The sequence below is a fragment of the Staurois parvus genome, unplaced genomic scaffold (genome assembly GCF_062004578.1).
Source record: "Staurois parvus isolate SC_StPar_1 unplaced genomic scaffold, SC_StPar_1.0 ptg000019l, whole genome shotgun sequence".
Lineage (NCBI taxonomy): Eukaryota > Metazoa > Chordata > Amphibia > Anura > Ranidae > Staurois > Staurois parvus.
Window position 1 is genome coordinate 20,372,704 of NW_028317815.1, and position 27,504 is coordinate 20,400,207.

General features: G+C 41.2%; 2 protein-coding genes across 2 annotated transcripts in view; one reads left to right on the forward strand and one right to left on the reverse strand.

The window, feature by feature from the left end:
- The window catches only part of ARMC10 (armadillo repeat containing 10), a 35,320-nt gene extending 22,135 nt beyond the window's left edge, over nt 1–13,185 (reverse strand). Inside the window, exons 1-2 of the mRNA XM_089685615.1 lie at nt 12,920–13,185; nt 7,958–8,112 (exon numbers count right to left, since the gene is read on the reverse strand). Coding sequence (XP_089541741.1) covers nt 7,958–8,112; nt 12,920–13,121 — 357 coding nt within the window. The 5' untranslated portion in view covers nt 13,122–13,185. The remainder of the gene's footprint in view (nt 1–7,957; nt 8,113–12,919) is intronic.
- Nucleotides 13,186–13,425: 240 nt separating this feature from the next.
- FBXL13 (F-box and leucine rich repeat protein 13) overlaps nt 13,426–27,504 on the forward strand; it is a 267,401-nt gene continuing 253,322 nt past the window's right edge. Inside the window, exons 1-4 of the mRNA XM_089685639.1 lie at nt 13,426–13,538; nt 21,250–21,353; nt 24,005–24,098; nt 25,645–25,712. Coding sequence (XP_089541765.1) covers nt 13,464–13,538; nt 21,250–21,353; nt 24,005–24,098; nt 25,645–25,712 — 341 coding nt within the window. The 5' untranslated portion in view covers nt 13,426–13,463. The remainder of the gene's footprint in view (nt 13,539–21,249; nt 21,354–24,004; nt 24,099–25,644; nt 25,713–27,504) is intronic.

The window sequence follows — 27,504 nt, forward strand, 5'->3', positions numbered from 1 at the left end:
ACCCTTCTCTTTTCTACTCTGCAACCGACTGCCTCTATGGCAGAATCTCTCCTCTGTCCTGCCCTGACCACTGCTGTCTACATCACTTCACTTTCATCCACATATAGACTCACTTGCTCCTAACTACACTACCTAGTTTCCCGGAAAGCTTGACACAAAAAGGTGTCTTATTTCAATTGGCTATATATAACGCTTTTGTAATTTACAAAGCAACTGGACGTAGGGGCCTGGGGTGGCCAGTGTGTGGATGGCCCCTATGCATTGGTATATATATTTTATAATATTTTTTGGCACATTTCATGTGTGCCCACCATTAGAAGTGGGTGGATGCAGAGCAGTGTATTCTAATGGTGGGCATATCACACACTTTTTCCAGGCAGAGATTTCTTCTCTTTTCCCCCCATTCAGCCCACAGGCTGTATACAAAAACACCACACACACACACACACACACACACACACACACACACAACATAGCATATACACCAAACAAGGACCAGCGACATACTGGTATATCACTGGACTTTGAGTGGTTATACCAGGATGATGCCGGCATCATCCTGGTATCATTTGTTTCAGACGGCACTCGGCTTTCATGTAAAAGCAATCCTAGTGGCTTATTAGCTGCAGGACCTACCCTGTTGCCTTCCACAGCCTTCTTGGGCAGTCCCGTGCCATCGGGGGAACCTGAGAATGCAGCCAGTGTTTCTGCCAGCTAACCATAGAGCTGATTGGAGACCGGAATAGTGCCAATCGTCTCTATAGTCAAAGAAATCGGAAGCTACGCGCATTTCATCACTTCCATTTCACAGGATATAAACAGCGCCATTTGTAAATTGGGAAAGCATCTTATCACACCGATCTTGGTGAGATTAGATAATGTAAGGGCAGAGGAGATACCTAAAGTCTGATAGACCCCAGATTTCTCAAAAAAAGAATCTATGACAATGCCCATTGAAGTTAGAGGATATTTGTATTCCCTGTGATAGCATTAAAAGAGATCAAAAAAAAAAAAAAAAAAAAAAAAAAAAAAAAAAGCAGCATCCTCACCCCCGCAAGCGTTGACCCTGGGCCAGTACGTAAACATGCATGTTAGTTATCTCCGCAAACGTCAGATCAAGGGCAGTAATTCTAGCACTAGACCGCCTCTGTAAATCTAAAATGGTATCTTGTAAGGGCTTTTAAAGCGTTGCCTATGGATATTAAAAATGTATGCAGTTTGTTGCCATTGCACGGGGCTGTCATGGTCCACCTCACACGCCCACAGCGACTAGCTAACCGAGGCGCGCACGTGCGGCCATGACTTGGGGTAAGAAGGAATAAGGGGGACTTAATCTGTATATCTATATATATATATCTATATATATATATATCTATATATATATATATATATATATATATCTATATATCTATATATATATATATATATATATCTATATATATATATACAGTCATGGCCGAAATTGTTGGCACCCTTGATATTTTTCCTGAAAATCAAGTATTTCACACAAAAAAGGTATTGCATTAACACATGTTTTGCTATACACATGTTTATTCCCTTTGTATGTATTGGAACAATTATAAAACAGAGGCAGAAAAGCAAATATGACATAATGTCACACAAAACCCCAAAAATGGGCTGGACAAAAGTATTGGCACCCTTAACTTAATATTTGGTTGCACACCCTTTGGAAAACATAACTGAAATCAGTCGCTTCCTATAACCATCAATAAGCTTCTGACACCTCTCACCCGGAATTTTGGACCACTCTTCCTTTGCAAACAGCTCCAGGTCTCTCTTATTGGAAGGACACCTTTTCCCAACAGCAATTTTAAGATCTCTCCACAGGTGTTCAATGGGATTTAGATCTGGGCTCATTGCTGGCCACTTCAGAACTCTCCAGCGCTTCTTTGCCATCCATTTCTGAGTGCTTTTTGACGTATGTTTGGGGTCATTGTCCTGCTGGAAGACCCAGGATCTTGGACGCAAACCCAGCTTTCTGACACTGGGCCCTACAGTGCGACCCAAAATCCTTTGGTAATCCTCAGATTTCATGATGCCTTGCACACAGTCAAGGCACCCAGTGCCAGAGGCAGCAAAACAACCCCAAAACATCATTGAACCTCCACCATATTTTACCGTAGGTACTGTGTTTTGTTCTTTGTAGGCCTCATTCCGTTTTCGGTAAACAGTAGAATGATGTGCTTTACCGAAAAGCTCTATCTTGGTCTCATCTGTCCACAAGACGTTTTCCCAGAAGGCTTTTGGCTTACTCAAGTACATTTTGGCAAACTGTAGTCTTGCTTTTTTATGTCTCTGTGTCAGCAGTGGGGTCCTCCTGGGTCTCCTGCCATAGCGTTTCATTTCATTTAAATGTCGACGGATAGTTCGCGCTGACACTGATGCTCCCTGAGCCTGCAGGACAGCTTGAATGTCTTTGGAACATGTTTGGGGCTGCTTATCCACCATCCGGACTATTCTGCGTTGCAATCTTTCATCAATTTTCCTCATCCGTCCACGACCAGGGAGATTAGCTACAGTGCCATGGGTTGCAAACTTCTTGATAATGTTGCGCACTGTGGACAAAGGCAAATCTAGTTCTCTGGAGATGGACTTGTAACCTTGAGATTGTTGATATTTTGCCACAATTTTGGTTCTCAGGTCCTCAGACAGTTCTCGTCTCCTCTTTCTGTTGTCCATGCTTAGTGTGGCACAGACAGACACACAATGCAAAGGTTAAGTGAACGTCTCTCCTTTTTATCTGCTTTCAGGTGTGATTTCTATATTGCCCACACCTGTTACTTGCCCCAGGTGAGTTTACAGGAGCATCACATGCTTGTAACATTCTTATTTATCCGCAGTTGTGAAAGGGTGCCAATACTTTTGTCCAGCCCATTTTTGGAGGTTTGTGTGACATTATGTCGAATTTGCTTTCTTTCCTCCCTTTTTTTGTTTTGTCCCAATACACACAAAGGGAATAAACATGTGTATAGCAAAACATGTGTTAATGCAATACGTTTCGTGAGAAATACATGATTTCCTGGAGAAATATCAAGGGTGCCAACAATTTCGGCCATGACTGTATATATATATATATATATATATATATATATATATATATATATCTCTATCTATCTATCTATCTATGACCTGCCGTGATACACTTTCACAGCCCGCGCTACCTCTGGCCACGACTAGAGTGAGACTCCACTCCAATCCAGCTGGCTGATCTCACACACACAGGCAGACACAATCTTACATACAATCTGGTGCACTAATTAGGGTTGAGGAGCAGCCTAGCGATTGACACACCCTTCTAGGATACCTCCAGCTATCCTACAAGCCAGAACCCCGGTGTTAATCACTCTTCCACTGTCCACACACCCCCAAACCAGACACACCACAAATGGTAGCTTGCCACCACCCAACAGTTTATCCGCAGAATGGTCTGCTGGGACACCACACACACACACACACCTCCATCTGGCAGACCTGTCACCCTTACAATCTGCACGCAATCTGCCAACACACAGTGCAAGTGCATACAGATTGGCAATGAATTTGACCGAGCATTTAAAGACACTAAAATACAATACAATCTAATCTCTCCGGAGATATGAGCCCACTTAAGTACCCAGAAGTCATTTATTAATTTTAGGATGTACAATCCCGAAAGTGGGCAGTGCATAAAATATGTACAAAGTATAAAAAGTTAAAGAAAATACAAAACACACAAATAAGACACATAATTGACTATTCACTATAAAATAAAAGGGAAATAAAAACAAAAAACTTTTACCAAGAGTTATCCTGCGACTGGAGCAAGTCAGAGAAAGTCCGCGATCCGTCAGTCAATAGGACAGGCTCCGTACGAATCACCGCGTCCATACCTCAACTCCTCAATTTATGGGAATATGGACGTAGGCTGGACATTAGTCCTTGGCCAATCAACCCTGGGGGGTGTTCCTGTACCAGCCCACAATACGTTCTGGGTGCTGAAACGCCCAAAGTCGATTGGACCAGGAACGGTTTGAATCACCATGTCAGGGACTGAGTTTCCGACACCAGCGCATCAGTCTGATCGCGACAGTACCAATCACTGTTCAGCTGTCGCAATCCGGCGCCACATAATCATTTCCTGTATTTTTCTGGCATTCTACCTAGGCCACAAATACGGTTTTTACATGCAGATGTAGCTCACAGAGTGCCCAATCAGAAGGAAGTATTTTCATCTCTCTGCAACTAATATTTTAGCTTTTATGAGAGATGAAACCTATTCCTTTGATCTGCTGATATACTTTAAAGCTCCCAGACACATCGGAGCCCCCTGGTGTCATGAAGCCAAAACGTCTGCGTTCCTCTTTTAAACTTCAGGAAGTTGGCAAAGTCTGAGATAGATAGATATATATATATATATATATATATATACACACACACACACACACACATACATACACATACATACACATACATACACACCTTATTGGCACTTAGATGTCACTTCCAGTCTGGAAGCTGCTCTGTCTTTTCAGATGCTAATGGGTGAGCATGTCTCTGAACACCTATGACTGAATATCTCTTTAATAACGAGGAATGAAACTAAACTTACAATTACATATTGCTACTGATCACATTTCAGTCCAATCACTTGAATCCCACATCTACGTTACAGGGGCATTCGCAGTTATAAAGCATGTCATGTTTGGTATCTATTTACTCTGCATACCATCATCATTTTGACCAAAGAATTGGCCAATATATTGTGTTTATGTGCATTAAAAGTAAAAAAAAAAAAAAGTGTATTTTTTGCAAAAAATATGCGTTTGAAAAGAAAAAAAAAAAAAAATCGCTGTGCGAGTACTATGCAACATAAAAAAATTGTAGCACCCACCATTTTATTCACTAGGGTGTCTGCTTTAAAAAAATATATAATGTTTGGGGTTCAAAGTAATTTTCTAGCAAACAATACTGTTTTTTTTCATGTGAACAAAGTGTCAGAAAAGGCTTGGTCTTCAAGTGGTTAGAAGAGTGATGCATGGCATAAACTTCTAATGCTGGGCATAAAATGCCCCCAACCTGCCAAAATGACCCTTTTTTGGAAAGTAGACACCCCCCACGTGAGTGACTTTCAGTCTAGCCAAATACAGGACCCCAAAATACAATAAGCACCTTCAGGCTTTTAAAGGGCTTGATTTCCTCATTACACTTCCTGACTACCCATCACAGTTTCGGAGGCCCTAAAATGCCAGGATAGCACCAAACCCCCCCAAATGACCCCTTTTTGGAAAGTAGACACTCTTGGAATTTGATAGGAAGCATATCAAGTATTTTGCAGATCTTGTTTGTTGCCAAAAGTTTTTGGAAAATTAAAAAAGAAAACAAAAAACACACTTTTTTTTATATATTTCAAAACCTTGTAAGAAAAAAAATGAGATCAGTAAAATACTCACCATGCGTCTTTTTAAATTCCTTGGGGTGTCTACTTTCCAAAAAGGGTTCTTTTGGGGGAGTTTTATCCTGGCATTTCAGAGCCTCCGAAACTGTGATAGGTAGTGAGGAAGTGAAATGAGGAAGTTACGCACCTTCAGGCTTTCAAAGTGGTCACTGGATTTCAGGCTCCTGTATGTGGCTAGGCTCCCAAAGAGTCCCACACATGCGGTATCCCCATACTCAGTAGAAGTAGCAGACTGTAGTTTGGTGTGTAATTCCACATATACCCATGGCATGTGTGAGCAACATATCACTTAAGTGACAACTCTGTGTAAAAAAATAAATAAATAAATGTTAGCATTTTCCAAAGACTTGTGTGAAAAAATAAATCTTCCATGGACTCAATATGCCTCTCAGCATATAGTTTAGGGTGTCTACTTTCCGAAAAGGGGTCATTTGGGGGTGTTTTTACTGTCCTGGTATTTTAGCACCTCAGGAAATGTGAGAGGCAGTCAGAAAGTAAAAGCTGTGCAAATTCCATTATCTATATACCATAGGTTGAAGATGCTATAACTTTCACACAAAGCAATCAATATACACTTATTGGGATTTTTTTTACAAAAAAAATTTAGCAGAATACATTTTGGACTAAATGTATGACGAAATTTGAGTTTTTTGGATAATTTATGACAGAAATTAGAAAATATGGGTTTTTTTTCAAAAGTTTCAGTATTTTTTTTGTTTATAGCGTGAAAAATAAAGCACACAGGTGAACAAATACCACCTGAAAAATAATCTCTATTTGTGTGAAAAAAAAAGGACCTAAATTTCATTTATGTACAGCATTGCATGAATGTGCAATTGTCAGGTAAATTAGTACAGCACTGTATAGGAAAAAATGGCGCAAATTGCAGTATCTATGCCATAGTTTGTAGATGCTATAACTTGTACACAAAGCAATCAATATGCACCTATTGCTATTTTTTGTTACCAAAAACATGTAACAGAATACATTTTGGCCTAAATTTATGAATAACTGAGTTTACTATATATTTTTTATAGCCAAAAGTAAAAAGAAATCCTCAGGAGGGCAAGTGGTTAATCACCTTGTAAAATTTATGTAAAAATAAAATTGGATTTTACGAGATGGTTATATCGATTGGATTGATATTCTTCTGTATATTCAGGATGGATTGAACAATATCGTAACCTATTACCATAGATTTCATAGTTAGCACATGATAGACAAAACATAGAAACTCGTTTGGTCTATGTAATAAGATAATATAAACTATTCCTTTCATGGTTCATAATATGGATCTACAAACATTCTGTAATCTTATTTAACCTCTTGCCGTCCGCCTGCTGTTTATAAACGGCAGGGCGGTGGCAGTCCAAGGTCGGGTTGCCGTTCCTAAACGGCACCCGCCTTTTCTAGCTGTGCGCGCTCCCTAGGAGCGCGCACCACCGCGATCCGGTGTCCGCTGTGTCCTCCGGACACAGTGAAACACCGATCGTCGGACGGGACCTCTGTACGAGGTCCCGGTCATGTGATCACTGATTGGCGAATCAGTGATCACATGCAAAGTAGTAAGCAAGATGTCACTTGTGACATCATTGCTTACTACGTGTGAAATCTGTGAATGATCACAGAGGTCACATGGTACAAGGCTATTCACAACAGCCTTGTACCATGTGACAAGCTGTGACCAATCACAGCTCACTCAGTATTTCTCAATGACTGCAAGAATGCAGACAGAGAGAAAGAGAAATGATTGCTTTTACATCCTATATGGGTGTAAAAGCAATCAGTGTAAAAAAAAAAAAAAAAAAAAATCTTCATCACCCCCCACAAGTAGTACAGTGTCACCATGGTGACACTGTACTGCTAGGGTGACAGTATGTAAAAATAAAAAATAAAAATAAAAAATATAAAAAAAAATAAAATAAAAATGTAAAAAAAAATGTTTAAAAATTATAATGTTTGGTTATAAACTAATTTGGATTTTTTTTTTTTACTAAAAAAATAACGGAATAAATTTTGGCCAAGATTTAGGATGAAATATTATTTATTTGCAAAATTTTATTAAAAAAAAAAACACTTTTTTTCAAAATTTTTGGACTTTTTACATAGTAAAAAAAATAAAAATCCCAGCGGTGAATAAATACCACCAAAATAAAGCTTTATCTGTCTCAAAAAAATGGTAAAAAATTCATATGGGTACAGTATTGCATGACCGCGCAATTGTCATTCAAAGTGTGATAGCGCTGAAAGCTGAAAATTGCCCTGGACAGGAAGGGGGTAAAAGTGTCCGGACAGGAAGTGGTTAAATAAGAAAATGAAAAAAACAAAACTAAAATTAATAAAATTGAACAAAAATTGCAAACTTTCCAGTCACTTGAAATGTGGTTTATACCAAAAGTAATTGTGTACTAATGTGAATGTTCAACAATATCTATGTATGGACATGTGAACTTTCAATGTTCAGGTGATTATTTTACAGCTTGGACAGCCTCCTTGACTTACATGCTTAGCTGAGAAAGCTGCACTGTTACACAGTGTAACTAAGGCCTGCTTGAGAACTGAAGAATCATTAACATTGCTCTCAAGCATTTCAAGGAGTGCTTTCAGATGGTGTGGTTCCAAGTTACTGGCTGACGTAGGGATGTTTTCCATCTGGACTGTTAAAAAAAATAAAAATAAAAAATCCACAGGTAAATAAACACTTGTGTCTATTTATAAAACATTAGTGGGACAATTGTGACAAGCATGAAATTCTGACCATCTTGTGCTGTATACAGTGATTTCCCATGATTGTCCACTCCATCTGATGGCAGTCCATCTAACGCAGTTTATTTCCTGAATTACTTCAATCAGAAAACATACCACACTATGGCCACTAGATGGAGCTCATGATCATAGGAAATCATTGTATTAAAGCAAATCTTTGCTTTAATACCCAACCTCCCCAGGGAAAGCATCGGCACTATTGTCTTCAGGGAAATCTTGAAACTAAATAACGAGAGCTTACGGTATGATCATACTTCGCATGCACAAGGTAAAGCTCATTACATCATGCACCTCAATTTGTGCACGGTCGGGTTTTTATTGCTGTCCATGTCATTGTTAGGGACTCTCTATTTTTCCTGGTGACCATTATCACTGAAAATAAAGAGAACCCCAAAATTTGAGTGGTCACCAGAAAAGGAATAAAGGGGAAATCTTCCAAAGGGGGTACTAGTTCCGGTGCCAGCTAGGGATATCCTCATTTGGAGCAATTTCCTTCTTGCTTGCCATGCTTCTGGGATAGGAAATAAAATCTTTCCAATAGGACATGGATGACAAAAAAAATAAAAAATAATTTAAGTTATAACCCTCCCTTACTGTATCGAATATGAATGAAAAAAAGTTGTCTTCAGTTCTACTTTAAGGTCACATGCACACTGGGTGTTTGGCCCATGTGGGGGAGGTTTACTGAAACTGGAGAGTGCAAAATCTGGAGCAGCTGTGCATGGTAGCCAATCAGCTTCTAACCTCAGCTTGTTCAATTAAAGTGTTACTAAGGCTGGCCATACATTATCTAGTTGCTGCCCAGCCTATAACCAGATGGTGGCCGGGCAAACAGCTCGTCCCTCCGGGTGGATGCCATATGGCGTCCTCTGGAACGCGCAGTGCGCATGCCCGCAGGGCCACGCAATCTGTCACCGGCCGTGTACCTCGGACACGGTCGATGACAGATCTGTATACCAGCCCCATTACCAGTACCATGTGACCAATCATAGCATGTCACATGACAGTTGTATACAATCGATGGCTTCCTTTCATGCCATTCATTGTATACAAGTGTGTCTAGCTGTGAATGGACACAGCAATCACATGCACAAGCTGGGCCAATCACAGTCCAGCTGTTTCATGTGACAAGCCGTGGCCAAATCACAGCCAATCACAAAAAAAAAAAAAAAAAAAAAAAAAAAACACCCTGAATGAATCGATTTCATTCAGGTAAATGCTTGCAGCAAAGAAATTCTTTGCTGTAAGCAAATTGTGTTAAAAAAAAAAATATATACTGATCACTTCCCCAAAGTAGTACAATGTTACTATGGTAACAGTATACTAGTTTGGTCATAGTGCAATATGAAAATAAAAAAAATTAAAAAATGTAAAATAATAAAAACAAAATGTAAAAAAATATTTTTTTTTCGTACTGTCACCAGTCAGTGTCCCTGATCACCCCCATGCCAGTTATATGACGACGCTGTACTGCACTGGTGACAGTATGTAGAAAAAAAAAAATAAATAGTGAAAATCATTTCTTCATTTTTCGAAAAATGACAAAAAAAAAAATACAACTTCAAAAAACTCGCCATGCCCACTATGAAATACGTTGAACTGTCTACTTTGCAAAAATGGGTCATTTGGGGGATCTCTGTACTGTTCTGACATTCTTGCACATCAAGAAATGAGATTGGCTGTCAGTACTTCAGGATTGATCAATATTCAGATATATACCATAGTTTGTGAACTCTATAACTTTCCTACAGGCTAAATAAATACTAATTTGGGTTATTTTCACCAAATAAATATAGTAGAATACATCCTGGCCTAAATTTATGAATTATTTGTTTGCAAACTTTAATAACAGAAACAATGAAAAACGCATTTTTTTCAAAATGTTTGTTTTTTTTGTTAATTTAGCAAAAAATAAAAACCCCAGTTTTTAGCTCTACTTGTATGAAGAAAATGATAACATTTTAGTTTGGGTACAGTGTTGCATGACCACGCAATTGTCATTCAAAGTGTGAAAGCGCTGAAACCTGAAAATTGGCCTGGGCAGGAAGGGGGTAAAAGTGCCCTGTATGGAAGTGGTTACACAATTTTGAGATTTTTGGTTTAGATTTACCAAAAACCATATAATAGGAGGTAAAACCTAACAACACTTTCAACTGTATCCAATTAGGCAGGCTCTTTCACTACATAGTTGAAGGCAAGTCTAAAGGAAATTGGACAGAAAATTGTATGGTGTATGGCCAGTCTAAACCCAGGACCCTGCATTTACTATATCCAGTCTTTCACAGTACACAGAACATGGAAATACAATTATTTTAGTAAATATAAACTGCTAAATACCTTTTCTCTTTAGGAGTATTTAGAAGTCTTGTGACTTCTATCAGTGCCCAGCCAAGCACTAGTTAATCTTCTAGGAGTAGTTTTCATTATTTTCTGCCTGTCCTATAAGGTTGCATGATCCCTGACCCCTTGGAAAGTGCTGATTGGTCGTGTGTTGATCACATGCATACTCCCCCCCCCAAAAAAAAAAACAAAATATCTAGCGCTACAGACTTTAGTGCAGACAGCATCTACAGACTTGTCTCTGTTGCTAAGACATATAGATTGGGGACAGTATTATTATTATTATTATACAGTATTTATAAAGCGCCAATAGTTCGCTCAGCGCTGTACATTACAAAGGGGGACAGAACATGTGACAGAACAATACCAATACAATGCAAAACATTAGGGGATTGAGGGCCCTGCTCTTTCGAGCTTACAATCTAGGAGGGAGGGGATGGTGGCACAGGAGGAGATAGCTGTGGGGGATGGAGTGGTAGGAAGAGTGGAGGAGGTCGGCAAGTTAGCAGGGGGTGGGGTAGGCTTCCCTGAAGAGATGGGTTTTCAGGGTGCGCCTAAAGGAGAGGAGAGTAGGTGATAATCTGATGGGTTGGGGCAGGGAGTTCCAGAGGATGGGTGACACCCTGGAGAAGTCCTGGAGGCGGGCATGGGAGGAGGAGACCAGGGAACTAGAGAGAAGGAGGTCTTGTGAGGAGCGGAGTGTGCGTGCTGGGCGGTACTTGGATATTAGGTCAGTGATTTAGTTCGGGGCAGTATGGTGGACAGCTTTGTACGTCAGCGTTAGGATTTTGAATTTGATCCATTGCGCAATCGGAAGCCAGTGGAGGGATTGGCAGAGGGGGGTGGCGGAGACAGAGCGGTTGGAAAGGTGAATGAGTCTGGCAGCCGTATTCAGGATGTAGAAGAAGGGGAGGATCAAACAGCCTTTCTACACACTGCAGAGAATTAACCCCCTTAGGATTCACAATAGGTATAACAAGTACACTTTACTGCATTTACAGACTGATTTTACTGTTGTGGGTTTAATAACACTTTAGGCTTTGAAAAGAAAAAAAAAAAAACACTGGAAGCGGTTTAGTTTCTATGCACAGCTGTACCAGATTTTGCACTCTCCAGTTTCAGTAAATCAACCCGTGTGTCCAATCCTGGAGTTATCATGCAAGCAGGAGGCAAAGATGCAGGGTCCAGCCCACTGCCTACAGCCTGTTAAAGTCTGAATGAACTGTGGCTGGATCTAAGTGGTACTCATGTTTAGGGTGATATGTGATCAGGGATAGATGCCCATAATGCAAGTATTCAGTGTTCTGGGAATACATCCAGGCCCACTCATGTCCATCCCCACACTGAGGACTCATTCAGAGGAGTGATTAATCTCTTCCATGCAGAACCGCTGGCAGATGCATGTCCACTGTGGGGCTGCGTGCAGGCAGCTGATAGAAGCGGATACACACAGCAGCAGCACAGACACCATTGCATGTCAAAGTCTGACAAGTGGACAGACGAGAATGTACAGAGCTCTGTGGTGGATTCACACACATCTGCCAGCAGTTCTGCATGGAGGACACGCTTAATCACCTGTGTGAATGTGCCCTAAAACATTGGGATTGGACACACAGAGGCCAAACACCCAGTGTGCAAAAAGGTAAACATGGCACTGTCCCTACACAACACACACCAGAGGGCACGTTACAGAGCATAATGCATGCCTGCTGGTATGGATCACTCAGATCATTTCTCCTGCATGTAAATAAACCAGCAGTCTGGTGTTGTAGCCTCATTAGTCCAATGGGATGGAGATGTAATCCCCTGTACACACAATCACCCCCTCCCACCCGATCATCCCTTTAAACCCAAACACATTGATTACACAGGTTGTGTGGCGGATTAAACTCAGTGCCTGAGCTGCAATAAACGAACCTCAGAGCCTGTGTAATGAATGTGTTCAGTTTAAGGGCCCATGTACACTGCAGCTCACATACTGACGTTCAGAAGCTGTTCTGTTTTATTCAGCAGCCCCTGAACTCTCCCTAATGTTTCCTATGTCCATGTACATATAGTCGTTTACAGGCAGTTGAGTTAACAGTCATTTTTTGCACTCCTCAAAATTGCATTCAGGAGTAGATGTTACCGGCATTTCTAAGCGTTTTTAACGGTTCCATGTCCAGAGCCTTTTTTCATCATCAGAAATGCATGCAGAGTTTTCTGAACGCTCCATGTACAGAGCCCTTACAGGGATAAGGCGACAACCCGACCCCTAATACCAGCCCTCACATATTCAAACACCACGTCATGTTCCGAAGAGAGCCCAGGGCAGCAGAACTGGGGGATGTGTTTTGTAGTTCCCCATTCACACAGTACCTGCACCTCCTGACTGAACACTCTGTACTACAGTCATGTTGGACACTCTCTCCAGTAAACTTCCTCCTGTCACAAGCTCCTTCTTCTTCCCCCTGCCTTTACCGGCTAGGATTCTGTAGGCACAATAACACAGCCCAGCCCCCAAAGCCAGCCCTACGAGGCCCCGAGTCAAACCGCCAGCCGGTAACATTCTGCGTTCCATCTTTGCTGCGCAGCTTCCGGAATAGTAGTTACAACGTGCTGCTGGTGAGGGCGTGTCCAGAAGAACACAGACAGGCTGTGGGCGTGACTGTGAGGAGAAGGCAGCAATATCTGGTTGGCATGCTACTTGACAGAATGTGGGAGTGGTTGCCGAGGAGGAGGCGGAGACCTGTGGACTGCATGTTTCTACAAGTGGGCGTGTCTGTAAGAGCTCAGATTGAATGTGGGAGTGGTTGCCGAGGAGGAGGCGGAGAATTCTGGTTGGCTTGTTTCTAGGAGACAAGCAGAGGGGACGCTTCTCCCGAAGTGCAGGCAGCGATCCGCAGGACACAACATTGGTATCATGGCTTCTCTGCGGAACGCAGACGGCCCGCTCCGGAGCTACATCAAGCAGCACAGCCTGCCCCAGATCTACGAGGTAACCTGTGTCTGCAATCACTGCCCTGCCTGTAACTTTCATCCTGGGACAGCCAATCTGACAGCAGGAATTGACCGGCACCCACCCTGGGAGGGAACATGAACCATTTCAGGGGCCAATGTCCATGGGAGGTGTTTGACAAGCAAAAGGCTGTTTGATCTGCTTTGCTGGCCATTCAGTAGCACTTTAATAGGACATGCTGTCTCTGAAGAAAGGCAGCACAAGGAGTACCATGTTACCAAATAGGCCTGAGTAGGCAACAGTCTATGGGCCCCACCCCATTTAGGGGCCCTGTGACAATGAATGCAAAGAGTATTGATTTGATCTTGAAAAGAAATTACAATGAAGCTTTCTTAAAGTGGTTGTAAAGGCTGCAGTGCCCCCAGCACCCCCTAATACTGACCTAAGCCCCCTCTCAATTCTGCTGTTGGATTCCACTGTTGTCACACGCAGCCAATGAGAAGAGAGAGGGTGCAGCTCTGTGTGAATGGATACACGGAGCAGCGGGTGCCTCCATTGCAAGCTGCTTGCTGTGGGGGCACCCTTCAAGTGAGAGGGGCCAGGAGAGCCTGCATGAGACCCGAGAAGAAGATCCAGGCTATTCCATGCTAAGCCATTGCACACAGCAGGTAAGTATAGACATGTTTGTTATTTTAAAAAGAAAATTAAAAAAAACCTTTAGAATCGCTTTAAATTGTTAAAATATAGAAACAATGAATCAACTCAAAGAAACAAAAACTTTACATTAAGGCTCAGTTCACACTGCCACGACTTGGGATCCAACTTGTTAAAGCCCAAGTCACATGACATGTGAAATCCAATGTTAGTCAATGAGAGCTGGCTTAATTGGCACTACTAATGTTGCTCTGACTGTAGAAAAGGTTCCTGTACTACTTCAAAGCGACTTCTATCTGGCTTGTGCCCATAGACTTTAATGGAAGTCGCTTCCAAGTCAGATCATCTATATTGATGTGATTTGGATCCGACATTACAGGAAGATTACCCTGGCAAAGTTGCGTGGCATGAAAGTTACTTCAAAGACGCATCAAATGTACTCAAGTCACCAACAAATCCTCAGGAAGTCACCTGGCAAAGTTGCACTGTAAGTCGCGCGACTTTCAGGTCACAGTAGTGTGAACTGAGTGTAAAGGATAAGTTCACCTTTAAAGAAACAAAACAAATGCGCATCTTTTTGCAGGCAATTATTTTTATTATTGTTTTTGCTAGAAGCCTAGAAAGCATTGCACCCACAATCAGCAGACTGCGGGTGCCATGCAGGACTCCTGCAGACTTACCAGTGTATCTGTCTGTGAGTACCTTGGACAGGCAGGCAGATATATACTGACAGGAAGAATCAATCAACTAGCAGATAGTATTAGTGACGTGGTAGTTTATTGAGAACTACAAGCCGATAGCTGCAAAGGCTGTCGGTACTTGTAGTTTTCCATTCACAGAATTCTGTAAATAAATGACGCAACCGGGAGGGCGGAGCCCCACATGGCTGTGTTTTAAAAAAAATAGTGACAGCTAGCGAGTGCAGAAGATCCCCACTAGCTGTCACTAGATGCAGCAGATCGGGCGCCGGCTTCAGAAGTGGGAACATGTTAAATGTTCCACCGTAAAATCAGTTGAAACATGTCAAATGTTCCCAAAGGAGAACTTATCCTTTAAAGACTGTGCAGTGGACATACTTTATTATTGTAATGTACCCAATAACAACTTAAAGACCTTCAGTATGCAGCTCCCCTAACCCTCCCCCCTTATATTTACTTGAGCCTGATCTCGATCCAGTAATGTGCACAGGAGCAGAGGCTCTCTCAGCTCTCTCCTTCCTCATTGGCTTAGAAACAGCAGGGCGAGCCATTGGCTCCTGCTGCTGTCGACCACAGCCAGTGAGGGGTGGGGTGGTACCCCGTTCTGTTTGTCTATGGACACACATATCCAGCTCAACCATAGCAAACTACTTTCTGTGGTGGTTACTTGGTGGTGGGGATGAGCCAAAAGCGCCGGCAGGGGACCCAAGAAGAGGAGGACCAGTACTGCTCTGTGCAAAACCATTACAATAGTTATGTATGGCATGTTTGTTATTAAGAAAAAAGGTCTGAATGTTTATATTCACTTATAGACGTATGTGTACGTGTGTTATTATACATATACTTTCTATTAAAACTCAGTTCACACTACTATATTTGCAGGTGCACATGTGTACTTTACATATGTTCCCATGCTTTGCCTGTAGGGCAGCCCATTCATTTCAATGGGCAGCCCTTTGTGCAAGAAAGTCCCTGACTCGTCCAGAAACACACCACACTAAACTAGCACCGTGCGATATAACGATGCATGGGGGTGCCAATGTTTTTCAAAATGCAGCGCTTTTTTCTGCACGTCAGAAAATCACATGATTTTCCAAACGTTTCTAACACACATAGATGTGAACCTAGGGTAAATGCCGCTTGTAACTTTTTTTTGCCTATGATTTTGCTAAACACTTGATGATGATGCCACTTGTCATATAATTTAATCTCTATTTTGACAGACCCCTGAAGTTGAAGTGCCCTGGGCCCCCAAGTTCTAAATCCGGCACTGACTGGAGCTCCCATGCACCAGTTGACAGTATGCCCCCCTGGCTTTTTTTGTTTTTTTGCTACACCCTCAGGATCAGACAGGTTACATCTAGCCCTGACTTCCAACATTATTGTGTAAAAGAGGTAACAACAGAGAAAGGGAGAAGTTCAGTGAAAATACGGTTGCATTCACACTTGAGCGTTTTGTAGCTTGAAGTTCCAAAAAAACTCAAACTTCAAAAATGAATTGTTCTCTATGGTGGCTGTTCATACCTGATCACGTGAACAGGCACCATAGAGAACAATTGATTTTTTTATTAAATTTGAGCTTTTTTTGGAGTTTTGAGCTTCAAGCTACAAAACGCTCAAGTGTGAATGCAGCCTTGCACAAGTTATCTCACGATGGGAAAGTAGCTTTCGTTTAAGAGAATGCAGATTAGGGGTATTAAATTCAGGTGGTTTAGTCTATGAGTGTTAAGGCTAGGTTCATATCTGTGCGGGTGGTGCCACTGCGGATCTGCACGAAAATCCGTGCAGCCACACCACCCTCACAGAGAAATGTGGACCCACGGGCGGGTGCCATTAATTCTTGACCAAACTTTTTTTTGGTCAAAAAAAGTCCAAAAACACTGGTTTGTGGCGTTTTACCGCATTTTGCCATGTTTTTCAGCGTTAGAGTGTTTTTACAGCTAAAAAACTCCTCTAGAAACCCACTAGTTTGGGTTTTTTTTTCCAGTCAAAAAACATCCCTGCCAAAAAACATTGATTACAGTCTACGTGTGCATGGACACATAGGATGACATGCTGGGGGGTTTACTAGCTGTAGAAAAAAACGGCAAAAGCCAAAAACAGCAGCTGTAAAAACATCCAGTGTGCATGAGGACTAATGGTTAAGCGCTATAGTTTAGGCAGCATTTCTCAACCTTGGTTCCGTGGAACCCTGGCAACCCTCCTAAGGATGCTAGGAGTTCCTTGAGCAGTGAGCAATAGTGGATCGATCTCTCACCTACACTGACAACAAATGCAATGGGGCAATTTTGCACTAACCACTAAGAGAACACCACAATTTTAACTGTGACTTTCTTTTCTGAAGTTGTTTTTAATTTCAAGACTGATAAAAATAATTCTATAGGGAATTGTAAACTAAATGATATGCTCTGAATGTCAAATATACTAGATATGCCACCATAGTTTTGATCAAAACTTTCTTTAGCTTCTTGATTGCACTAATGTACCATGAGCTGTAGGTAGTCATTTCTTGTCAGAGGTTCCACAATACCTGGTCATTATTTCAATGCTTTATCAAGGGTAAAAGGGTGGAGAAATGCCGGTTTAGAGGTTTTGTATGGAACTGAAGATCCTTGTCTTATAATTTTCTCTACAGTTTATCGGCACAAGTGGAAATTCCATTTCTCTCTAAAGGGGCATCCATCTATGTTCATATCTGTCTTAGCCTATAACCAGTGGGACAACTTTTTTATTTGAGTTACTCCACGGTTTACATGGTTATAGCTGACTTTACAAAGCACTGTAATTTAATTTTTTGATGCAAGCCATGGTAATTACTTGAAATAGGGTTGGCTTCTGCATCAAGAGGCATCATTTACCTAGGAACCTGGTGGTTCATAGTACACTGAGCCCATTAGTTTGTATCTCCACAAATGGTCACGCTGTCGTCTAGACATAGTTCATGCCATAAAGTCTTTTTTAATGGTGTGTAGAGGGGTACTGGTATAGTTATTATTATTATTATTATCATCAATTTTTAATTTGTATGGTGAAAAAAGCTACTTTGTACATTGTATTTTTCTTAAAGCCATGTGTGTCCTATTTTGGGCAGCATTTTACTGGACTGGGGTATCTCTGCCAAGGTCTTCTATTTATGAGGTAATATTGTTTGAGCTACATGGACCACACTAAGGCTAGGTTCACATCTATGCAGGTTGCGTTTGAGCCGTTTCTGCATTGCGTTTTTTCACCTGCGTTTTTGACGCGCTTTTGGGGGTTTTTTTTCAGTTTTTTTACATTTTTTCTTGTTGCTAGGCAGATTTAGAAAGCTAAGCACATAAAAATGCACTACATGCTTTTCTGCAACATTGCCATTGAAGTCTATAGAACCAAAATCGCAACTTTTTGCATTATAAAAAACGCACTGGGTAAAAATGTGGAGATGTGAACATGTCCCACAGGAAATCATGTTAAATGAACTGTGCTGCATTTCTGCAAAACACAAAATGCTGCTGAAAACACTTGTGTGAACCTAAGGTAATAGAGTGAGTTGTCCTTAATTTACCTTATTGAAGCTCTTTATAATTTTATGTTTTATTGTTAAATGTTAGGGCTCCCTCTGAGAAAACCTTCATTTTTCTTTCCTGACAGAAAACTGGCACATCTTTGGTCAGCCATCATCCAGGGCTAGTTTCTACATCCTAGACTAAAATATTTCACCTACATGATACAATCGTGTTAATATTGTTGCATGTGCACAAAACATGAGCAGTGAAATACTGTAGGTATGGGAGATTTACATTATGATTACAGCCTATAAACCCAGATGAACTAGGCAACAGGCAGAAATTACACTTAAAGTATTACTAAACCCAGAACCCTGCATTCACTATATCTAGTTTCACACTCTACACAGAACATGGAAGTGCAATTATTTTAGTAAATATATACTGCTAAATACCTTTTCTCATCAGTAGTTGGAGCAGTCTTGTGACTTCTATCAGTTTCCAGCAGAGCTCTGGTTAAAGCTTTCAGGAGGAGTTTACATTCTGCTGTAGGAAGACGTAGAGATTTTGACCTCTGTCTGGACAGTGCTGATTGGCCCTGTGCTGATCACATGCACTGTCCCAAGAAAAAAAAAAAGCTCTCTAGCAACGCACACCAAACTGAGCAAGTGCATTGTCTGCACACTATATGTCTCATCAGGAGGTAACTAGAAGAAGGGGAGGATCAGAGAAGTCAGGAACAAACAGCCTTTTTACCCAATGCAAAGGATTAACCCCTTAGGTTCCACAGTGAGTATAACAAGCATGCTTTATGGCATATACAGACTGATTTTACTGTTGTGGGTTTAGTTACACTTTAACTGTGCCTATGTTTTATGTGAAAATAGATTTCAATTACAATTGAAAATGTGTCTCTGATCTTTTTAAAATTGTACAAGATTGCAGATACACACAAAAATTGTCACAAATCTATTTCAACTTCAATTGCATTCTTCTGGTTATAATGTGCTCACAGTCGCCACAAAAGCTTTTAAAAATCCCTTAATTGAGAAGCAGTATGTGTTTAGGTGGAGAGGAGGCTGATTCTGTCAGCAATTTCCATAATAGTCTTGTTGCCTAATCCAAAACATGGAGCAAAGCAAATGTTCAATAAACCTAAAAGAACACTGCTCCAAGCAGCTTCACAAAAGCAGGTCAGATTAAAAAAAAAACTAAAGCTATTTAAATAAGCCCTAAAACATCCCATAGACATCAAATGGCATTCTCCCAGCCTAGTTGCTTTGTGATACAGGTTACAGTTGGCAGACGCAGAGTCCAAGTGACAGCTGGTCTTCACCAGAGCTCCTGATGGTGAAGATGGGGTGCAAACCTAGTGGACCCAGTTTATTTTGCTGCAAGCTGTTACCATGTCCTAGCCCTCGGCATTGCCCCACCAAAAGGGGTTGCTGGAACAGAACAACTACAGTGTGAAGACTGTAAACAAAACAGGCAAAAGAGCAGTCAGATCCAGAAAAGGGTCAAGGGTAGGCAGCAGGCAAGAGAGTGGTAAGGTTCAAGTTTAGGTTGTGGGCAGACAGAAAGCAAAAGCGGTCAGGTCAATCCGGGTCAGCAACAAAACAGGCAACTGGTAGTTTAGTATAGCACTTTTGCTGGCAAGAAGACAGCACCAGCCACTTCCAGGGTTGGAGCTTAAATTATTATATTATTATTATACAGTATTTATAAAGCGCCAATAGTTCGCTCAACGCTGTACATTACAAAGGGGGACAGAACATGTGACAGAACAATACCAATACAATGCAAAACATGAGGGGATCGAGGGCTAACCTTTTGGTCAGAGGACATGCTGAGGGTATTTTCAGAATTGCTGTAAGTCCTGGCAAGGATTATGTGTGCATCACTGGAAGTTCTGGCAGGAAATTTGCAAGTACCTTTGGAAGTCCTATTAAGGATTCTGCAAGCACCATTGGAGGTTCTGACAGCAACCTTCCTAAGAGTAAGGGTTCTGGATGTACTGGTAAGGTTTCTGCAGGCACCATTGGAAGTTCTGACAGCAACCTTCCTAAGTGTAAGGGTTCTGGATGTACTGGTAAGGTTTCTGCAGGCACCATTGGAAGTTCTGACAGCAACCTTCCTAAGTGTAAGGGTTCTGGATGTACTGGTAAGGTTTCTGCAGGCACCATTGGAGGTTCTGACAGCAACCTTCCTAAGAGTAAGGGTTCTGGATGTACTGGTAAGGTTTCTGCAGGCACCATTGGAAGTTCTGACAGCAACCTTCCTAAGTGTAAGGATTCTGGATGTACTGGTAAGGTTTCTGCAGGCACCATTGGAGGTTCTGACAGCAACCTTCCTAAGAGTAAGGGTTCTGGATGTACTGGTAAGGTTTCTGCAGGCACAATTGGAAGTTCTGACAGCAACCTTCCTAAGTGTAAGGGTTCTGGATGTACTGGTAAGGTTTCTGCAGGCACAATTGGAAGTTCTGACAGCAACCTTCCTAAGTGTAAGGGTTCTGGATGTACTGGTAAGGTTTCTGCAGGCACCATTGGAAGTTCTGACAGCAACCTTCCTAAGTGTAAGGGTTCTGGATGTACTGGTAAGGTTTCTGCAGGCACCATTGGAGGTTCTGACAGCAACCTTCCTAAGAGTAAGGGTTCTGGATGTCCTGGTAGGGATTCTGCAAGTACCATACTATATGCTGACACTCAGGTGATTTTGGGGGACACAATAAGAACAGATGGAGGTGAGTGTTCGGTAGGGTATCTCCTTCTTCCCTCCTGCATAGCACTACAGAAATGTTTGGCCAACCCGAGTATTACTGTCTAGCAAATAAAATAAGCCAAACTGCAGTTTTGGGTAGATCTATCATTACTGTTGCACCTCGGTTATCATTATGGTTTTATGTTTGGTTTCCAGGCATTACTCTGTGGATTGTGCATTATGTGCCCTGAAAATCCTCTCCAGTTTTTGGAACTGAAGATTAAGGAAATCATGGAAAAGGGTCATCAAGCTCCTCTATGGTATTATATGTGTCTACATTTAATATAGTCATGATGAGGAAGATCATAAATATGAAGTTCACAACATGCACAGCACTGTAAAGTACAATATATCATGCAAATTATCCTTCTATCAGACCCTGGTCACACTGGATGCATATTGGCATGCGATTTGCATGCCATGCAACTTGCAAATCACATGCCAAATCGCAGCCTATTGTCCGCAATTAGAGCAGTCTTATATCGGTTCCGTTCCGTTGGCTGATTTCTAAAGTAGTACATGCACTAATTTTGGTTAGATTTGCATAGACATCTGTATCAGATGTCTTGTGAATTGCACCTGAAATCGGCATGTCACTGGTATTTGAAATCATGCGACTTCACTGTAAGTCACACGATTTCAGAGTAAGGTTTGATGTGACTGGAGTGTAACTCAACCAGAAATTGTCAACAAAAGGAAACAATGTATACTGCCACCTAATCAATTACTAAATGTGAGATTATAACAAAGTGTCCAGATGCTTAGCTAATGAGAAATTCTTCTTTCTTGTCCAAATATAGGAATAGTTCTTCATAAACAACCTTAAATGATACTTAATATGTGTCCAAATAAATCACCCACAAAGAGCACCAGCTTGAACGTATCCCCTTCACCTTTCTATAGGAAATGCACTAAACAATAAATTATGCCTGTCTTATCTCAAGAATGGCATAAACAGCTTAACCATTTGCTGCCCGTGGGCATTTACTGCTAGCGGGCGACACAGCCATGCACCACAATGTACCCATACGTCGTTGTGAACTTCCAGGTTTTTGGGTCCATGTGCGCACACCCCCTGCTAATCTGTACTGTATGCTTGGACAACAGCACAAGTTTGTGAGCAGGTGGCAGCTAATGATTTTGGCTGTCACCTGCTGATCGGCTGTGACCAATCACAGTTCTGTTTTTACACAGAACACCAAAGAGAAAAGAACAGTCACCCAGGACAGCTCACAATGTCCTCCTCAGCCAGCAAGGATTCTGCAGTACTTTTAGATGTGCCTGTTATCCTCCTACACCATGTGAGTGGCTAATTGTCAGCCCCCTCTTTTTCAATAAATGTTTTTTTGATACTACATCTAGAAGTACTTTTTCTGTTTTTGTCTTCTTACTTGCCATGGCAACTGCCAATCAAAGATAGGTTAAGATGGCAGCTTTCTTGACTGTGTAAACAAAGCTTCACTTTGAGCAAAAAAGCTTAAGGCTGGCTTTTAGTGTACTTTGTGGAAATGGATAATCCTTAGTTCCACTAATTTGTAATGGCACACCAATGCACCTTGCAACTGCACCTCAATGCATGTGCTTTTTGGTGCACAACAATGGAGATAGGGGATAATTCCTTTTAACTCATGTATTTATTACATTCAATTTTTTTGTGTTTATTTTTGTTATTAGACTTAATGAATTAGGAAAGAAAACTTTTATAAAGAGCAACTGTTGCTAAAAAAGAAGTGACAGGGATGGAAGCAGGCAAGGAGGAGAGGTGGCCAAATTGGAGCATGCATTGAGAGAGGTGGCAGAGATCAGAGCAGTATTTTGGATAGGTGGCAGGGTCAGAAAATGGCAATAGCTGGTAGATCGGAGTAAGAATAGCCCTGATCTATTTGGGGAAGATAACCTGATCTTATTGGGAACAGCTAGATCTGTAGATGTGCAGCTCTCTTTCATTTCTATTGCAACTAATTTTGTGGATGTGGTCTAGCAGCTGAATGGCTGCTGATCACATCAATAAGTGTACCTACCTGTGGCTCCTGTATAAATACAGTATATTCAATGCAGCAGGCTTATTTATGCACAGTGGAAGCATAGGTAGGGACTCTTGTAGTAGCCTTGTCAATGACATCAGCCATTCAGCTGTCAGATCACATCTACAGGGCTACTGTAGGTGCAAGAAGCAGCAGCCACCACCTTTTCACACTTTGTAGACTTGATAGCCATTGGTAGTATTCATTCCCAAAAAAAGGAAAGTCTCGGGCACCATCCACGTATAAGTTCATGGTCACAGAAACAACAGTGAGCTAACAGGCTTAGAAAATGCAGTTGACATAGAGGTTACTGAGCTAGCCTTCCAATGTAACCCTTATATCTATGGCAGTGAAAAGGTATACTGGCCAAAAGGGATGTGTCATGAATGTGTCCTTGTGCAGCAGGTGGTGGCCCCCCTGGCAAACAGGCAGCTGCCAGAGCCTGACATTTGTCACAAAAACGGCTAAAGTTTGAGAGAATAAAATAAAAAGGAGGGTGGCCTGAAGATGGCCTATTTGTTCTTTTCTTCTCAGGAGACCCACAAAAGTCATATTATGACCTCACTCCTGAGGACACTAGGACCTATTACCTCCTGACACTCAAGATTCCAACACATCTAGGGGTGACAGCAGCGGTCAGAGCACAGCAGGTGCACCATTGGAGCTATCAGTTTGATCAGCCACCACAGTTGCAAATGAAAAATCTGATCCAGTTGAGTGGCTGCAGCCCTACACTTTGATGGAACCCCAAATGGTACTATCGTATTATTTTTGGCAATGTAGTATCATATCAAATGTATGTATTTCTCCTAAGATAAGGCATGTAAGATGATGAAAAGCCATCTATCCTACTATTTCCTGCTATTTCAGCTCTACGTTTTTAATAGGGATGCATACATTGATGAAACAAGAAAACCAAAGATAAAGGCAATGACAGGAAGCTATCTAGAATACTTGTTTGGACAAGATGAAGATCAGTTGGTAATTACTTTCTGTACATCTTTTTCAATTATGTAAATCTAATAATAGTGCTTTTTATGTTTACTGTGGAAGATAAGAATAATTATGTAGCCTTGCTCAATAAAGCAACTTGTTTGAGTTACTTCAAATGGTTTACTCATTACATTAATTTGTAGTGTCATACCTTAATAGTTTGCTTTTAATTATAATAATTACTTATAATCCACAAAAATGAGCTGTACAGATTATCTAGGCTAATTTACAAAACAAAAAAATGCTGTTCATGGCAACCAGCTAAACAGATGTTTTCTTTTGTATCTTAAAGTGGAACTTCTGTCCTCCTTGTTAATTGGCCGATTCCCCCCCAACCACCCATTCCCTCGGGTGCCACCATTTGGATTCTGGCAAAGCCCCTCAGCACATTTGCACAGGCACAAAGACATGGAAGGTTTCCAGTTTTCCTTTGCGCATGTGTGGAAAAAACCACATGTGCACAAATACTGGATACCACGGTGCATGTGCTACTCGGGATCTGAACCTTGTGTTACATCTGTGCACCTACTGGGGGCAGTGACAAAAGTAGAATCAAATAAAGTCCTTAAAAAAAAAACTGCCCATTGCTAAGGTAGGATGGGGGGGAGGAGGCAGGTGAGGACATATTCACAGCTAGGGTGAAGGTCCGCTTTAAATGATAGAAGACAATAGACTCAAATCACAATAGGGTAACACAAGTGTAAGTATCTTAATTTTAGCCAATTGATTGTCGTTCAAAAATTGTTTTGGGCCTAACTGGAAATAACTGCCACTGTTTGAAAATAATTATCCCTATTCTAGCTCGCTAGCTTTGTAAATTGATCCTAATGACTAAAGTAAGCTTCATTCTAATAAATGATAACCTTTCCATTCCAGAATCAATTTCACCATTTGTAAATGATATGTAGCAGTGCAATCCTATGTCAGATCTTTTTTTTTTATCATTCATCATGTAACCCTGTAATTCTTTCCACTTATATTTATCAGCTTAAACATCAGCTTTCATTGTGTGGCTGAAAATAAACAAAATGAATGGCATATTGGATAACCTGAGGACCCAACAAATTGATTAAAGCATTTCACATGTGGGCTAGTTTTAAAGCATGCACAGCTGGGTTTTACAGAATACCACAGTAATTCACCATCAGAAGAAAAAAAATAATCTGTGGTTTGAAGACCTTGATCTGATTCCTTTTTGTTTACCAGAGTTACTTCAAAGATGAGCACGGCACTGTTATTCATACACACTCACAGGATATAAGCGAGCCTGTGCATGTTTATACAAGGACGGATGGGGATATTTCATCTGAGTGAGCTTCATTCACACAGTCCTGTGTATATGGCTTCTTTTTTCAGTTCTTATAATGTTAGTTAATTCACCCATTCTTTATTATTGAAGTAAATAAAGCACATTAGGCTATTTGAGGAGAGGACTTGTCAAGCTTTGTGTCGCTATCTTCACATCCTGGAAGTAAACCAAAGGATTTTCCGATTACTTAACATTCCTTTGATGCAGCTTTCTTTTTCCATTCAGGTGTCACCAGAACTATTTAAAAAAGCGTACTCCTTTTACATCAACAAGTTGCAGAGGTTATACTTTGAGTGAGTATTTTACTCCCTGACAAAGTAGATTTACATGTATAAGTAAAAATGTTTTTAGCATTAAGGTCATTTGGCAGATGTATCAAGGTTCTTTAAACCTGTCAAGCTTTTGTTTAGTGATATGGAAACATTTCAGATTTATGCACTGCTAGGTTGAGATGTTTGGTATTTCATTTTTATTTTGTATATAGAGAGTTGGAAAAAAAAAGAGATTTCCGTTTAGGGCCACCATCACAGTTCATGGAGCCTCTTCTACTTGGTGTTACAGGATGTTATCATTCCTTTGCTTTATGTATTTAGAACGTGTTCTTGAAGCAGAGTGCAGAAAGAGCTGCCCAAAATATACACAAGATTACGCAAGATTGTTTCTAGGGTAGAAAAGAACCCATAGTATGCAGGAAAATCCCTTCATACAGATTCTCTCTCCTGTTTAAGTGCATCAACCCCTCTCCAAGGCTGCCATTCTTCCTAACTGTACAAAATATCCCCCAAGTCCACTAAGTGGGCTGGACCCCCCCCCCCCATTTCTCCTTGTTATGTAAAACCTACCCCATCTTAAAGCAGAATCACTGTAAAAAAACAAACCGTTACATTACCAGCATGCTGGGAATGCTAACTGTCACATTTGCTTGTGATGTCAACTACTGTCTAACCACCAAATGGCTGATCACATGTGCAGCATGTGTCTAACCACCATAACTGATCACATGTGCACCACCATGGCAGTCGCAAATCAAATAGAGGCTAAAATGGCAGCCTCCTTGGCTGAAACAGATAGGTGGGTTTAGTTCCACTTTAAAGTGGTTGTAAAACCTTACCTATACCCACAAAGTGACTGACCTCAGGTGATACACCAGAAATGAAACAAATCCTCCTACATTAGTTGTACCTGTCTTCTCTTCTCTGCATCAATTCCAAGTGCTGAATTAATAAAGCTTGTCTGAAAGTTCAGAAAAAGGGGCCAGAGAGCCACAATTACACACTGCAGAGCTCAGTGAGGAGAGCTCTGAGAGCTGATTGGAGGGAAGGGACACAACCCCTTCCACACTCACAGAAACAGAGCTGAGGCTATCAATCAGCTGGAGGTTCCTCCCCTGTTACCATTTTTCTCTTGGTGTCAGGAAAACCTGTCAGTAGTGATTAATGCTGATAGCAGAGAAACTAGGCAGCAACAGAAATTACATTTAAAGTATTACTAAACCCAGTTCCCTGCATTCACTATATCTGATCTCCCACAGTACACAGAACATGGAAATGCAACTATTTTAGTAAATATAAACTGCTAAATACCGTTTCTCATCAGAAGTTAGAGCAGTCTTGTGGCTTCTATCAGTGTTCAGCCAAGCACTAGCTAAAGCTTGTAGGAGGAGTTTTCTTTCTGCTTTATGAGGATACAAAACCCCAGACCTCTGCCTGACCAGTGCTGATTGGCCCTGTGCTGATCATATGCAAAAAAACCTCTCTAGCAATACCTACCAAACTGTGCTTGTGCAAAATGCCTATGGTTCAGTGTGTCTTATCAGGAGATAAGAGGTGGTTGCTTAAACAAGGGGAGGAACAGAGCAATCAGGAACAAATGGCCTTTTTACACAATGCAGAGAATTAACCCCTTAGGTTCCACAGTGAGTATAACAAGCATGCTTTACTGCATATACAGACTGATTTTACTGTTGTGGGTTTAGTAACACTTTAATTGCTCTTAATTGAGTCACACACACTAGAGGGATATGCTTTATTCAGAGTTCATATCTAGGGTTTACAACCACTTTAAAGTTCTCCTCAGTCACAATTC